At 45.8% G+C, this 13388-nt stretch overlaps 1 protein-coding gene across 1 annotated transcript; it reads left to right on the top strand.

Moving 5' to 3' along the window:
• Nucleotides 1-954: 954 nt before the first annotated feature.
• On the top strand, nt 955-12112 carry LOC121146040 (p53 apoptosis effector related to PMP22). Its single transcript, XM_040965279.1, has 3 exons — nt 955-1225; nt 9797-9937; nt 10629-12112. Exons 1-3 carry the CDS (start codon nt 1012-1014, stop codon nt 10853-10855), a joined length of 582 nt encoding a protein of 193 aa, XP_040821213.1. The 5' UTR covers nt 955-1011; the 3' UTR covers nt 10856-12112.
• Nucleotides 12113-13388: the final 1276 nt, after the last annotated feature.

The following is a 13388-nucleotide window of genomic DNA, read 5'->3' as shown; positions in this document are numbered from 1 at the left end:
CTAATGAAGCAGTTTCCACGGCTTGCCCAAGGCCACTGTGGTGCCCCACACCGAGAACTCGTTGGGCCACTCCTGGCTGCCGCCCCACCCTCCTGGCACACCCCAGGGTGTGGACACCCGGCCCAGGGTACTAGGGAGAGGAGCATGGGAGCATTGGATGCTGGCTGCTTGCTGACAGGGGACTTTCAGTTAGGGAGCTCCAACAACAACAAAAAAAGCGTATTAAGAGTAAATGAAAGTAGGGTCTGAGCAGGTGGAGTTTTACAACTTCGAGTGTGCTGCAGCAGAGGTGACCCCAGTCCTGGAAGGGTTGCGGGGCAGGGGCTGGATGTGTAGAAAGTCTCCTGGGGTGCTTCCAAGGGAAATCTGTTTATTCACCCCAGTCTGGAACTCCTTAAGTAAACAGTGGCATCTGAGGTCGCAGAGCTCACAACGCAGGGACAAAAACTGGTCCGCCAGGAAGCTAAAGGTCCAAAGTGCGCAGGCGGTGCCAGCAATAACCCAGAGAGCGCCTGTGCCTTCGGAATCGGTCAAGACGGGGCGGCTAGGATCTGGCACATGGCAGCCTGCCCGTGGGGGACACCCATCTCAGAGGGCGTGAATACTCAAGCACGGCGGCGTGGGCGACAGCTGCAGCACCACCTGACAGCAGGTGTGACACGCCTTCCCCACAGTGCACGGGAAGGGTCCTCCAGCGAGGGGAGACACGTTAGCGGAGTTCCCGCTCCGGCCTGGCCTCCGCAGACCGCCCGCCCCAGGCTGGGGGAAGGCGGCAGGCAGCCGGGTGTAACCGGAGCCGGGCCGGCCGGGCAGGTCGGGGCGGGCGCGCTCTGAGTCACCAGGGGCCTCGAGGTGGAGCCGGGCGCGCCCGTGCGCCAGCCCCCAGGGAGCCGCCTCCCTGCCACCGCCTCTTCCCCTTTTGTCGCGGCCCCCCGCGCTCGCGGGCCACTCTTCGGTCGCCGCCCGTGCCCCGCGCGCTGCCCCGCTTCGCGTCCGCCGCCACCGTCGACAATGCTGCGCTGCGGCCTGGCCTGCGAGCGCTGCAGGTGGATCCTGCCCCTGCTGCTGCTCAGTGCTATCGCCTTCGACATCATCGCGCTGGCCGGCCGCGGCTGGCTGCAGTCGGAAGACCACATCCAGACGTCCTCTCTCTGGTGGAAATGCTCCAGCGAGGGCGGCGGCAGCGGCTCGGCGGAGGAAGGATGCCAGAGCCTCATGGATTACGGTGAGTACGCGCCGCCGCCTTCAGGAAGACCTCGGTGGCCTGTACCGACGACCGGGCTGTGGGGAAGGGGCTTTATGGGGTGGAGGGGGTAATTGCTTTAAAAAAAAAAATGTTTATTTAGAATTCAGGTTTCAGCGGGCCACCTGAACCAAAACAAGACGCAGCCACTTTGGGTGGCCGAAAACGTACCCGGTGGAAGAAAATGGCCCTGCTTCAAATTTTTTGGGATTTGTGCGTTTCAGGCACTAGGCAGCTTAGATGAGTACCTATAAAAAGCCAAGTATGTTTTCTTGGAGACCTGTTGAAACATCTTCCCAGTCCTCTTGCTTCTCCCCGCTGTTTTATGATCAAAATACAAGTGTTGCAGTATCTCCCCTTCCCTAACACCAGTGGCTCTATTTATGGTGATCTACGCTAAAGAAACACTGCACGTTGAAAAAGAAAAGTGCTGACGGTCAAAGCTGGAGCAGCTGGGACAGCCCAGCTACTCTCCTGGTGTTCACCTACCAGGCCAGTCTGTCTGGTTAGCTCTGGCTCCGGGGAGTGGCCATTGGGCTTCAGTCAAGAACATTTGCCTCTTAGAATCCAATCAGGAATCTGAAAACCAAAGAACAACAACTTCTGCTGGAGGGAAGTGCGGCAGAGTGGATCGGCCAGCGTTTTCAAGCATGGGGGAGGCTCCAGCACGTAACTGGGCAGAAGCAGAGAGAGCTCAGGGTCCTGTCTCCTGGTGGGATCCTGTTCTTGCCTTGGGGTGACAGCGCAGGTGTCCAGGGCGATTAATCACCTGCGTGTGCGGAGAGGGAATGGCTGCAGTAGCGCCCCCTTTCCGCGCTCTCTGTCTCTCTCTCTTGCTGTCGCCCTTGACTTCATTCTCTTTGCCCAAGTGGCCCAGGGCTTCCACCTAAGTCCTGTTCCTCTGTCGGTCATGGGGCCTTTGTGTGCCTACCGTGAGGTGGGTTTGATCTCTCACGGAAGGAACTTTCCCCCATAAAGCAAGCACCATTCTCATCAAGCAGGTTGTAAAAAGTTAAAAGCCGCCCCGGAAGTTCCTGCTTTCACCCGAATGCCTGTGTTTTTCTTTCCTGAAAACACACAAACTCAACACCTGCCAGGTTAGCGTTACCCCGAGTCTTTCAGTTTCAAGGGGAAATTAACTGGAGATCATCTAACCGCGTCTTGGCATTGAAAATGCACACAGAAGACTCAACAGGTCTGCTTCTGTGTTCTAAGCAAACCTGGAGCGTGGTTTCTGGCCCCAAAGACTCACACAGGCCCAGAGCCCACTGGGCAGCAGTGTCCAGAATGCCGCCAGCTGGCTCAGCCAGCACAGGCAGGGCTCTCTGTGGGGTACGGTTTGGCTGACAGCAATGGCTATGATGCAGCCCTCTTGGGAAGCACATACATACACACACACACACACACACACACACACACACACACACACACACACACACGGAGGAGGGGGGGAAGGGAGGGAGAGAGAGAGAGCGTGCATTTTCGGTTGCCTGGACTTGGAGGATGAGCTCACCTTGCTAGGATGTGTCTGTTCTAGTCTCACACTGAGTTAGTGCTCTGCCGACCCATGAGAGTAAGCAGACTTTGTTTCTAGCTTGATTTTAAAAACTTAGTTAAAGTCAAAGGCACTAACTTTTTCCATTGTAAAGAAAAAGTGTGGATCTTGTATGATTTTGTTTGATACAAAGATTGGCTTCTGGTGAAACTTTGTTTTCAAAGTTAATCAGTAAGAAGTCCATCCTGAGGGTGTGATTCTGCAGAAGTAGATGATGGCTTTGAATCTCCAATTTGTGGCGATGGTTACAGACCAATACGTGTGTGTGTGTGTGTGTTTGTGTGTGCATGCTTTTATGCAAAGCCTGGGGTCAGATCTCAGATCCAGGGGCTGTGGGGGTGCTCCAGGAAGGAGCCAGTGGCTAGGGAATCAGCAGAGGGGCCACTTTGACCCTCTGAGCCCTAATAACGATGTAAAGATCATCAAAACAAATAAATAAACAAGTAAACAAACAAATAAATAGAAAAAAGAAGTACATGGAAACACTTTAAAACCTGCCCCATCTCCCGCAGGTGAGTGGAGCCACTGTGTGTTCCCACGGAGGGGGGATGGTTTCCAGACATCTCTGAACTCACAGATTTTCAGATAGCCTAAGTAAGGCTTTGCTACTAACACTATGGTGACAAGGGGTGGTCCTTTGCAATGACGTAAACACCGTAAACACACTCCCACCTACACACAACGACCAGTATCCTGTGTAAGCAGGAGTAAGGTTGGTGGCCCTGATTGAAGGGATAAAGCTCTAAAGGCTCCAAGAAAATGGAGCTTAAAAAAAAAAGCACTGATGCATAATAGGGAATATTTTGATATGTTGTGGAAACTAAAGAAAGTATGTGTTTTTGTAGCAGAATGCTTATGTGCTTTTATTAATTAATATTCCTAGCAATTTGTTTGGAAGAAAAGGCCCAGGTTGTTAGTGTTGATGATAGTATTAAAGATTGCAAACCTCGTAGTAAAGATAGTCTCTTAGAAGTTTATAAAACAACAGCTCTTGTTCTTTGCTATTAAGTTATTTCAAACTTCCAGGTATCGCCGTGGTTTTGTTCATGCGTGATGCAAAGTATTCACTGAGTGTTTTCTTGTTCCTGAGAGTAGCAGCTAAATGAATGCTTAGCTTAACTGATGCTTGCTTGGAGTTTTTCAAATCATAGTTTATATTTGCCAAACAGGAAAATGAAATGCATGATTAAAGAAAATTAAATGTCCCTGTGAACAAAAGGCATAATGCAGTCTTGGTGCTTCTTTCTCAGATACTGTTTTTGCGTGACTGGCACCTTCTCTCAGCTTTAATAGAGGAGATTTTTAAAAGGTTTTATCAGGAAATGTTTTAAGCATCTGTGGGTAGATCTTAAATCCTTTACAATGAGTCTGTTTACCTTAAATGGGGAGGAAATTAGACCTGGAATTTTTTTTTTTTTTCAAAAAACACCATCTGAATACCCTAGATTACATCCCATGATTTTACACTTAGAAGCCAAAACATTACAATAATTAAGTGAAATAACTTTAGGTCATTTAGCCCCATGTTTCTTAAGTGTGCAGGAAATCAGAAAGATGAGTTAGAAGTTGCTAATTTTTCATTGCGATAGGTTCAGCTTCAGTGACTGCTTTTTGATATAGTGCCATTGTGGTCTTTGGTGCGAGATATTCAGCTGTTGCTATTTTATGAAACCAGTCATTAGCAGAAAGATTATTTTTCATGTGTGCATGGTCGCATTTATTCCCCTAGCAGAATTGAAAGCTGGCCTCTCTCTAGCTTTTGACAATTTACCATGTATGGACATCTGAAGAGGGATATTTGCTGCCAGTGGGCCACATACCCTGAGCTTGGCAGGAGGTCAGCAGAGTCCCTGGGCCCCTGGCATTGACCTCCAGGGACCACTGGCTTGCTGCAATCACAGAGGGCTGCAAGTGCCACTCTTGTCCAGCATCCTGTCCAGGGTCTGCCTCCCTCTATCCTGTTGCCTGGCAGGAGGGAGGGGAGGCTGTTTATCATTTCCTTCACCCCTGCTGGGTGGAAATGCACTGCCTCCATTTCTTGCTTTCAAGCTATCTTCCTCTGTGTATGACCTTTCCAGATGTTTCATGATAGAACCCAGCTCACTATGAGTTACGTGCGCAGAGTGCAGTGTCTGCTCTCACCCACTGCTGTCTGGGGTGGTTTCCTCACCCCTACAAGGGAACCAGGGAAGACCCAGTGTGGGGAGAAAATGCCTGGAATGTGTGGAATCTCACACTCTGGAGGGGACTGCCCCTGGGTCATGCCTGTCCTTCCCTGGTACCTCTGCTGCTGTCCAGAGCACTTGCTCTGCTGTGGGGTCTTCAGAGACTTGCCTTGAATCATCCTCTAGGTTTTTGTGCTTCAGAGTGTGGTGGCTGAGCCAGATCAGTTTGACTGTGGGGGTTCCTGGACTTACATGGCATTACTAGATTTATAATACCACCAACTTCTTGGCTAACATGAACTTCTTAAAGGAGAACTCGCAAAATACACTTAAGACACAACAGAAGACAACAAGCCTTGGTGGGTCTACCCTTAAGGAAACAAAAAAACACCAACCAAACATGGAAACCTAATATTTCTCTCACAATATTACATGCTTTTATGATCGAAATGTAAAGAAAGACAGCTGACAATGAGACTCTTCCCCACTCCGTTTATACACACACACACACACACACATTTATTCTCACAGAGAGCCATCAAGTTAAATTACAGTAGCAATGAAGGATAAACTTGTGTTCAGAATGAAGATGGATCATCTATGCTTGAGAAGAGGTGTGGACCAAAAGAAGTAATCCTAAAAATTTATATGTTTCCCTGCGGTTAGCCTAAAAGTATAAATATTTCCCAAATGGTTGGGTGATAGACATTAGCTTATTCTAGGTAATTAAGTGAAACCAAAGGTAACTAAATTTTTGAAACCTGTGTCACAGGGAAGAGCCAAGCTCTGGGTCCTCACAGCCAAAGGGCTCCTTCCACGTGTAGGAAGTTGGGCTGCAAGCATTTTGCCTGGGCCGGGTGTGGTGCCTCTCCACATTGTGAAACAAAGCAGGCATTGACAGGAGAGGGGAGCTGGCCCCGCTTGGGGAAGGTCTGTCACAGGGCAGGCAGCATCTTTACAACACGCAATATGTCTGTCTCCAGTGATAGGTGAGTGAGTCACTGGGCGTGAATCTGCTACAAGAGCAGGTTTGACATGTTCTGCTCCCACGACACAGAGCCACTTGGTTTTACAGTGTGAATTTCTCAGGATTCAGCATTTAAAACAGGGAAGACAGTAGCTGAGTTGATTTAATGTGGTGTAGGAAAAGTTCTGCTCTTTTGAACGATTTATTTATTTATTTATTTGATAAAGCAGTGTTAGAGAAGGATGCAAAGGTGGAGAAGCAAGGGGAAGGGAGAGAGAGAAAAAAAAAAAGAGAGAGAGAGAAAGAGATCTTTTCTCTGCTGCTTTCCTCTGCAAATTCCTCCAGCGGAAGTTAGGAACCTGAGACTCCACCTAAGGTTGCCCCCATAGGTGGCCATGGCGTGAGCATTTGGACAATCTGCTGTTGCTTTCTCGGGTATATCAGCAGGCGGCTGGATTAGTAGTGGAACTGCCGGGACTCAAAACTGCTCTGCCAAAACACCAGTCCCAGGAAAAGTTCTTAAGATGGTCTGTCGTTATACCCATGTTTGTCTGCTGGTATACTTCATTAAATAGATACACAGTTACTATTATTCTTTATAGCAACATTCAATACTTTTAAATTTGTGATTGTCAGAAGCAGTTGTTAAATTATATTCTTTGTCGTGATTTATCTCTTGTTTTTTTGGAAGTTCAGATTTGCTATATGCAGTGTATAATCATTTTATTTATTAATAATCTGTGTGCATATGCATATATGCATGAAAATATCTTGCTTTTCCTTACACAGTTTCAAAATGAGAAAAACATTTTTCATCAAACAAAATTTGTTGGATAAAAATTTCTTTTTTTTACACAGGGAAGATAAATTTGCTTATTCAGTTATTAGATTTAATTGACCTTAAATGATAGTAGTCATAAAAAAACCTGTAAAAATGAGACCATAACTGTCATACAATTGAACTATAGGCTATAACCACCATATATACAAAGAGTTATGTGCTCTTTTTTGGGTAATGGTGTGTCTGTTTTATAAGAAATCTAATAATCTCTTTTAGTTTCTAAGCTTCAGCATAAATGTAAGATATCTTTCAAATGTGTGGGAATATGTGTTATGAAAACATATGCAGGGGCTTTAATCTCTGCCTTTTGAACAATTTTTTTTAATTTATCTATCGATCTATCTGATAAGGAGAGAGTCAGCAACTGAGAGGGATTTCCCTCCGGAAGTGTACTCCCCAAATGCTCCTGATTGCTGGGGCTGGATTATGCTGAAGCCAGGGACCAGGAATTTAGTGTGGGTATTCCCTCTGGATGTGAGCCATCATCCTCTGCCTTCCCAAGGTTTGCCTTAGCAGGGAGCAAGCACAGGGAGCAGAGCCAAGACCCAAGGCCAGCCACTGCAATACGGGATGCAGGTGTCCTAAGTGGGGTCTTGACCATTGTGCCAAATACTCAAGCTTGAATTTATACATACATACATTTAAAATGTTTGCTTATTTGAAAGAGAAGGAGAAAGACAAGGGAAAGGTAAAAGGGGACGGGGGGATCTCTCTCACTGCTGATTTCCTTCCCAAATGCCCCAACAGTTTCCCCACTTAAATACAAGGTGAAAAAGAAACAGGCTGCCTAGATTTCATATTTTGGCTTTATTAATTTCTATTGTTAAAATATTTGAATTTTATTCTTCAAACCTGTCGTTGATCTGACAGCAAGAATAATATTTGGAGAAAAGTGATGAAGACCTCAAACATAACCCCGGAGCCCATCCTTCAGGGTCGTCTGTGAGCTCACACTTTTCCAGGGGCGTGTAGTCTCTCCCCACCACAGTAATCTTTGCTGCTCTTCCATGGAAGCCCTGGAGGCAGCATGCGAGTTAGGGAATGGAGCAGGTTCGGCTTTGGGTGTCACAGCTGAAGATGTGACAGCACCCTAGGGAACCAAGCAGTGATTTGCACCTGCCACTACAGAACCTCATGAATGTAGGCTAGTTGGAGAGTGGGAGGACATGGCACAAAGCCACAGGCACGCAAGCAGGGAGGCCTGTGGGTTTTAAACCTCTCATTGTGAGCCATCCATCCTTTCTCTGATGCAAAGCTCCCAGGTTGGACTCCCCAGTTGAGGAGACTGGCATGTGACTCATTCAGGTGGTAGAGGCAGAGTGCTTGTGAGGCCCAGCTGGTGGCAGGAATCTTACCCTCCCTGCCAGCCCTTAGCTTTCATTGACTTTGGCCAAATGACCTAGAATTCAGTGAGGACCGAATCTTGCCTTCCGTGCTGTTAGAGAGTAAGGTATTTGAGCTCTCCAGGCTCAAAAAATAGAGCCATCTCTGAAAGAGATGGCCATAGTGTGACCACCACAGCTGTGAGGAAGCAGTGAGCCCATGCAAGCCCTGCATGTGATACATCCAGTTACAGAAAAGGTGGTAGGGGAAGAGATTTTAAAAACCAGTGCAGGGCTCAGCACGGTAGCCTAGTGGCTAAAGTTTTTGCCTTGCATGCGCTGGAAGCCCATGTGGGTGCCACTTTGTATCCAAGCTGCTCCACTTCCCTTCCAGTTCCTTGCTTGCAGCCTGGGCAAGCCATCGAGGATCCTGCACCCATGTGGGCGACCTAGAGGAGTCTCCTGGCTTTGGATTACCATTGCAGTCACATGGGGAATGAGCCAGCGGACAGAAGATCTTTGTCTCTTCTTCTCTCTGTAGATCTAACTTCCCAATAAAAATAAATAAATCTTAAAAAAAAAACAGTGCAGATTGAACTATACGAATGACTGGTTGCAATCCCTTGTGAATGTACCAAGCATCTCCCACATCCTCAGACACGAGTAGATGACTCAGGGCTCAAGGTGCCCTATAGATGTTCCCACCTCAGTGTCTGTTTCCACCTTCTCCTGATTTAAATAGTGGCTTAAGCCACTATTTAGGATGCTTTAATCTCATATTGGAGTGCCTGAATCATGTGTTGCCTTTGCTTCTAATCTAGCTTGCTGCTAATGTACCCAGGAGGCGCAGGTGATGGCTTGAGTGTGCTGGTCCCTGTTATCTACATGGGAGAGCCAGATGGAGTTCGTAACTCCTGGCTTTAGCCTGACCCAGTCAGAGTTGTTGAGGAAATTTGGTAGTGAGCCAGGGGATGAAAAACATATTTTTCTGTCTCTGTTTATGTCTCTCTCTCTCTCACACACACACACACATTCTTTTTCCTCTGCTTGCTATCATTCTGCCTTTTCTATATATGTTTTTCAAAAAGCACCCATGTACAATGTATTCTGAATTAAGTTTTTAGAAATGAACATTTAAGGAGAAATATAGAAAGGTTGTTCACTACTAAACATGTTATAAAAAATCATTGATTCTTCTCTATCATTTGATTGTTTTATTTGCCATTTCTGCCTAGTTGTAAATACATATTTTTAAATGATTATTTTTGAGTGAAATAAAACATAAATATGAAACAAAAGACCATTTAGATGTATTTGGAATATTTCCTAGAGAGTTTGTGACTTGGATTGTTTAGTGCTAAAAATCCTATTTATTATGGCTAAAGCTTGGGTGAACCCTTTAAATCTGCCTGCTTATGTGGCATTTTTTCTTTTAATGTGGGAGATATCGACATTTGCCCCAGCGAGGTAGCAAACAGGATTCTCAAACATTGATCTATTCATGTCCTATGTAGCAATGGGCTATACTTCCATGGAAATAAGAAGAGGTTGAAGTGTGGTCCAGGGATCAGCTGTCCCTCCACCGAAATTTGGTTGTAACAGAGAAAACATGACACTCCTTCCTCCCCTGCCCCGGGGCCTTGACCCATCCTTAGGACATCTGGTGCATGTGCGGTACTAATTCCTGTCTTGTTTGCTCGCAGCGTGGGGAAGGGCAGCGGCCGCCACACTCTTCTGTGGCTTCATCATCCTGGTTATCTGCTTCATCCTCTCCTTTTTCGCCCTCTGCGGACCCCAGATGCTGGTCTTCCTCCGCGTGATTGGAGGCCTCCTCGCCCTGGCTGGTAAGACTGTGTCTGGGCAATTCTTGCTCACATGTTCAAGTAGGTGTCAGTAGAGTGATGGCCCATCATGCAGAGAGGAGCTGTGACAACTGTAGCTTCTGATCTCCTTTCCCAAATTGTGTCCCCAAAGGCAGAAGTGACAGGAAGGCATTTTGAGATCTGTCCTGTGCATTTGACAGTGTGTTTCCTGCTCCACAATAAGTGTTGTCACTCTTAGATGGCCCCTGGTGGCAGTGTCCTCACTCCAGAGACTAGAATGTGCTAGACCTGGACATGGCCTTCTCTGAGCCCAGTACTCAGGAGAAGCAAGTGTCCCTGAACCGTTTCATTGCTTGCAAGTGCTGTGTGACCTTGTGATGACTGGATCAGCACAGTTCTGTACTTTTCTCAGTCCGTGTAGTCGCTGACCCAGATCACACAGTAGGGCTCTGTTTTCTGTCTGTGTTTCATGCGGCCAGTGGATGGTTTTGATACTTCTCAGTTCCAGGTGTCTCTGACCTCCAAGAGCCAGTAACCTTTTCTAGCGCACAATGAGCCAGATTCCTTCAGTCCCTTTGGCATCTTAAAGATGGTTCTCACACTTACTTAAGAGAGGGACTTTGTGGAGGAAGCTCATCTCTTATTGCTATGCATTGCTTCATTCTTTCATGCATGTGTTTATACTCTGGGATTTTTGTTTTCTTCCCCTTAGCTGTGTTCCAGATCATCTCGCTGGTCATTTACCCTGTGAAGTACACCCAGACCTTCAACCTTCATCTCAACCCTGCTGTCAATTACTACTATAACTGGGCCTACGGCTTTGGGTGGGCAGCCACGATTATCCTGATTGGTTGTGCCTTTTTCTTCTGCTGTCTCCCCAACTATGAGGATGACTTGCTGGGTAATGCCAAGCCCCGGTACTTCTACACCTCTGCCTAAAGCAGGGAAGCAAGAGGATGACATCGCTGCCTTGGAGATCCGGAAATCCGAGATCCATTCCAGAAGGAGAAACTGTCTCCCCAGGCTCCTCCGAACCTGTTCTCCAGCAGTGTGTGTATTATTCAGCTTGTTGCAATTGCTCTAATTTTTTGTAGCTTGGGAGACAATGTTTCTCAACTAGTGTTACAGTTTCATACCCATCTTTTATATGTGTTTTGTGGAGTTTAATGAGACTTGCTTCTTTTCAGTGATCACCTAGTGTAAGGCAGTATTTCCTTGTGTCTCTTTGTAACATTTATAGTGCATTTGTAAAAGAATATGAACACGAAACTTACCACTTTCTAAAGCAGCAAGAGAAGCCTTCCAAGAGTTGGTGATCTGATCAAGTTCTTTTTCTTTTTTTCCCCAGATGGGATGGTTCTATTAAGAGTTCCACAAAAGGGGGAGATATTAGTGAGCATTTTTGGTGTCCAGTTATACTGAAAGCAACGCCTAAAAAAAAAAAAAAACTATTTTTCAAGCTTTCAGTTATTTAAGGAAACAAAATAGTTTCCTAAGTGCATATTACAGGTGAGGAATTTTGCTGAACTTCACCTTGACTTGATATACCATGTGGGAAAGTATTTTCAAACTACCAAAACCCATGGCAGTGGTAAGGCCCCTTTGAGAAGCGAAGTGCTAGGATGAAATTTTCTCTGTTAGAGTAGCATATAGGGTTAGGGTGATGGGAAATGCTGTGTTACTACATCTGTACTGCTGTGTGTCTGTATGTCCAGGGCTGGTGTAGACGGATGGAGAGGATGGATGGGGTCTGGTGCATCCTGACTGATAGACAGGAAGAGGTTGTATTCCAAAGCCTGGACATTGTGTTTTCACAAAAGTGCCATTTAGTAAGCTGAAGGAGATGAAATCACATGGATTTTTTAAAAAAATCTTAGGTCTCACTGGGCTTGCGTCATACAGATACAGTTCTGATAAATGACAACTAGCAGAAATGTACATATAGGTAAAACCTGGTCTTCCTTGATAAACAGACTTAAAATGACATAAAACATGCCATAGGAAAATTCAGGCAGGTGACCTTCTTTGAATGGTAAATATGTTGGATGTGTCATTTTTTTTTTACCATTTATGTTAATGTAATGAAAATCCAGTTCAATTTATATATACCAAAATTATTGTTTTGTAAGTTGCAAAATAAGCCATTGAAGTTTTTATTATGACTTTCCCCCTAATAAACCAGGTAATTAAATCTTGTGTCTTAGTTTGTTCTTTGTTGCCATAGTCGGGAAAAAAAAAACTGTGTTGAGAGACTTATGACAATTAGGTAAAGTAAAGGACTGTCTTTTGTGATTTTGAAGGGTCTTGTTTGATTTTGGTACCTGTGGATAGCTTTTAAATGGGTATTAGTTAATTCTAATAGTCTACTCTCCACTTCTCCCTCAATCAGCAATGCCCTTGCATAGAGGCCAAGCAAGGTCTATTCGGCACTACCACCAGAGGGATGAGCGGTAAGTTTTCCAGTGAGTTCAGATACAGCCAGACAATAAACAATTCAGCTCTCACGTGCCGTGCGTGGCCTCCTCATCATGATGATGCGGTTTTCTCCCGTTCAGGGAGTGGAGGCAATAGACTGTCCATTTCTTTTTCCCTCGTGCACTTCCCAATGCTCACATTGACGGTGGACATTAATGTGAAGAGTGGTTGCTAGGGGCCATGGCAGGAGAATGGAGCAGTTTCTCTCCCATGCTTCTGTTGTCTTGCTGCTCCTTGCCTGCAAATGCTCTCTTTACACTTTTCAAAAATGTGAGGTGGATGTCTCATTGTAGGTTTTTGCAGCCGTAAAGAGCCTTCTTTCTACTAAGGGCAATCTGGATACTTGGAGCATCATCCACCAGCCATACAAATTTATCAGCCTGAAAACTAGCCTGCTGTAAACATGGTGTATTTTCAGTCCCTCCTGCAGTTGCTTTCCTAGGGCTAGATCAAAAAATCACTTACACCTTACATGGCCTACGAGCTGGATATTTCAGAACCTGAATTATAGAGGAATGTAGTCTTGGTCATTATTTGCACTACCCATTAAAAAAACTTTTAACAACTGAAAGAGAATTCATGAAGATTAGGGGAAAAATGGGGGAGATAGAAGAGAAAGGGGTTGGGTAGGAGGTACTTCTTAATATGTATCATGGAATATGTGAAATGTATTCCCTTTATATGAATAAACAAACAAACAAAAAAGAATAGATAGAGATAAAAAAATTTCATCTACTCTTGAGCATCCAAGCTTCTCTAACATCCGCATTCTGATCTTGAACTTTTTCCCATTCCATTTTGGTCTACTACATCATGTATAGTGCTGGGTGAACTTGCTTGCTGTGCTGTGGCACACCTGGAAAGGTGTACTGTGCGCTTGCTTGCTGTGCTGACTCGGGCAGGTCACCTCCCATGGATCTGTCTGCCCAATCAATGACAAACTATGTCTTGATAGTCTGCACTTAGGATGAAGACAACTTCCTGGGACCAGTGAGCT

Source organism: Ochotona curzoniae, unplaced genomic scaffold (genome assembly GCF_017591425.1).
Source record: "Ochotona curzoniae isolate NIBS_2020 unplaced genomic scaffold, NIBS_Ocur_1.0 scaffold_3890, whole genome shotgun sequence".
NCBI lineage: Eukaryota > Metazoa > Chordata > Mammalia > Lagomorpha > Ochotonidae > Ochotona > Ochotona curzoniae.
The sequence above is the reverse complement of the archived record's forward strand: the minus strand, read 5'-3'. Positions and strand labels throughout refer to the sequence as shown.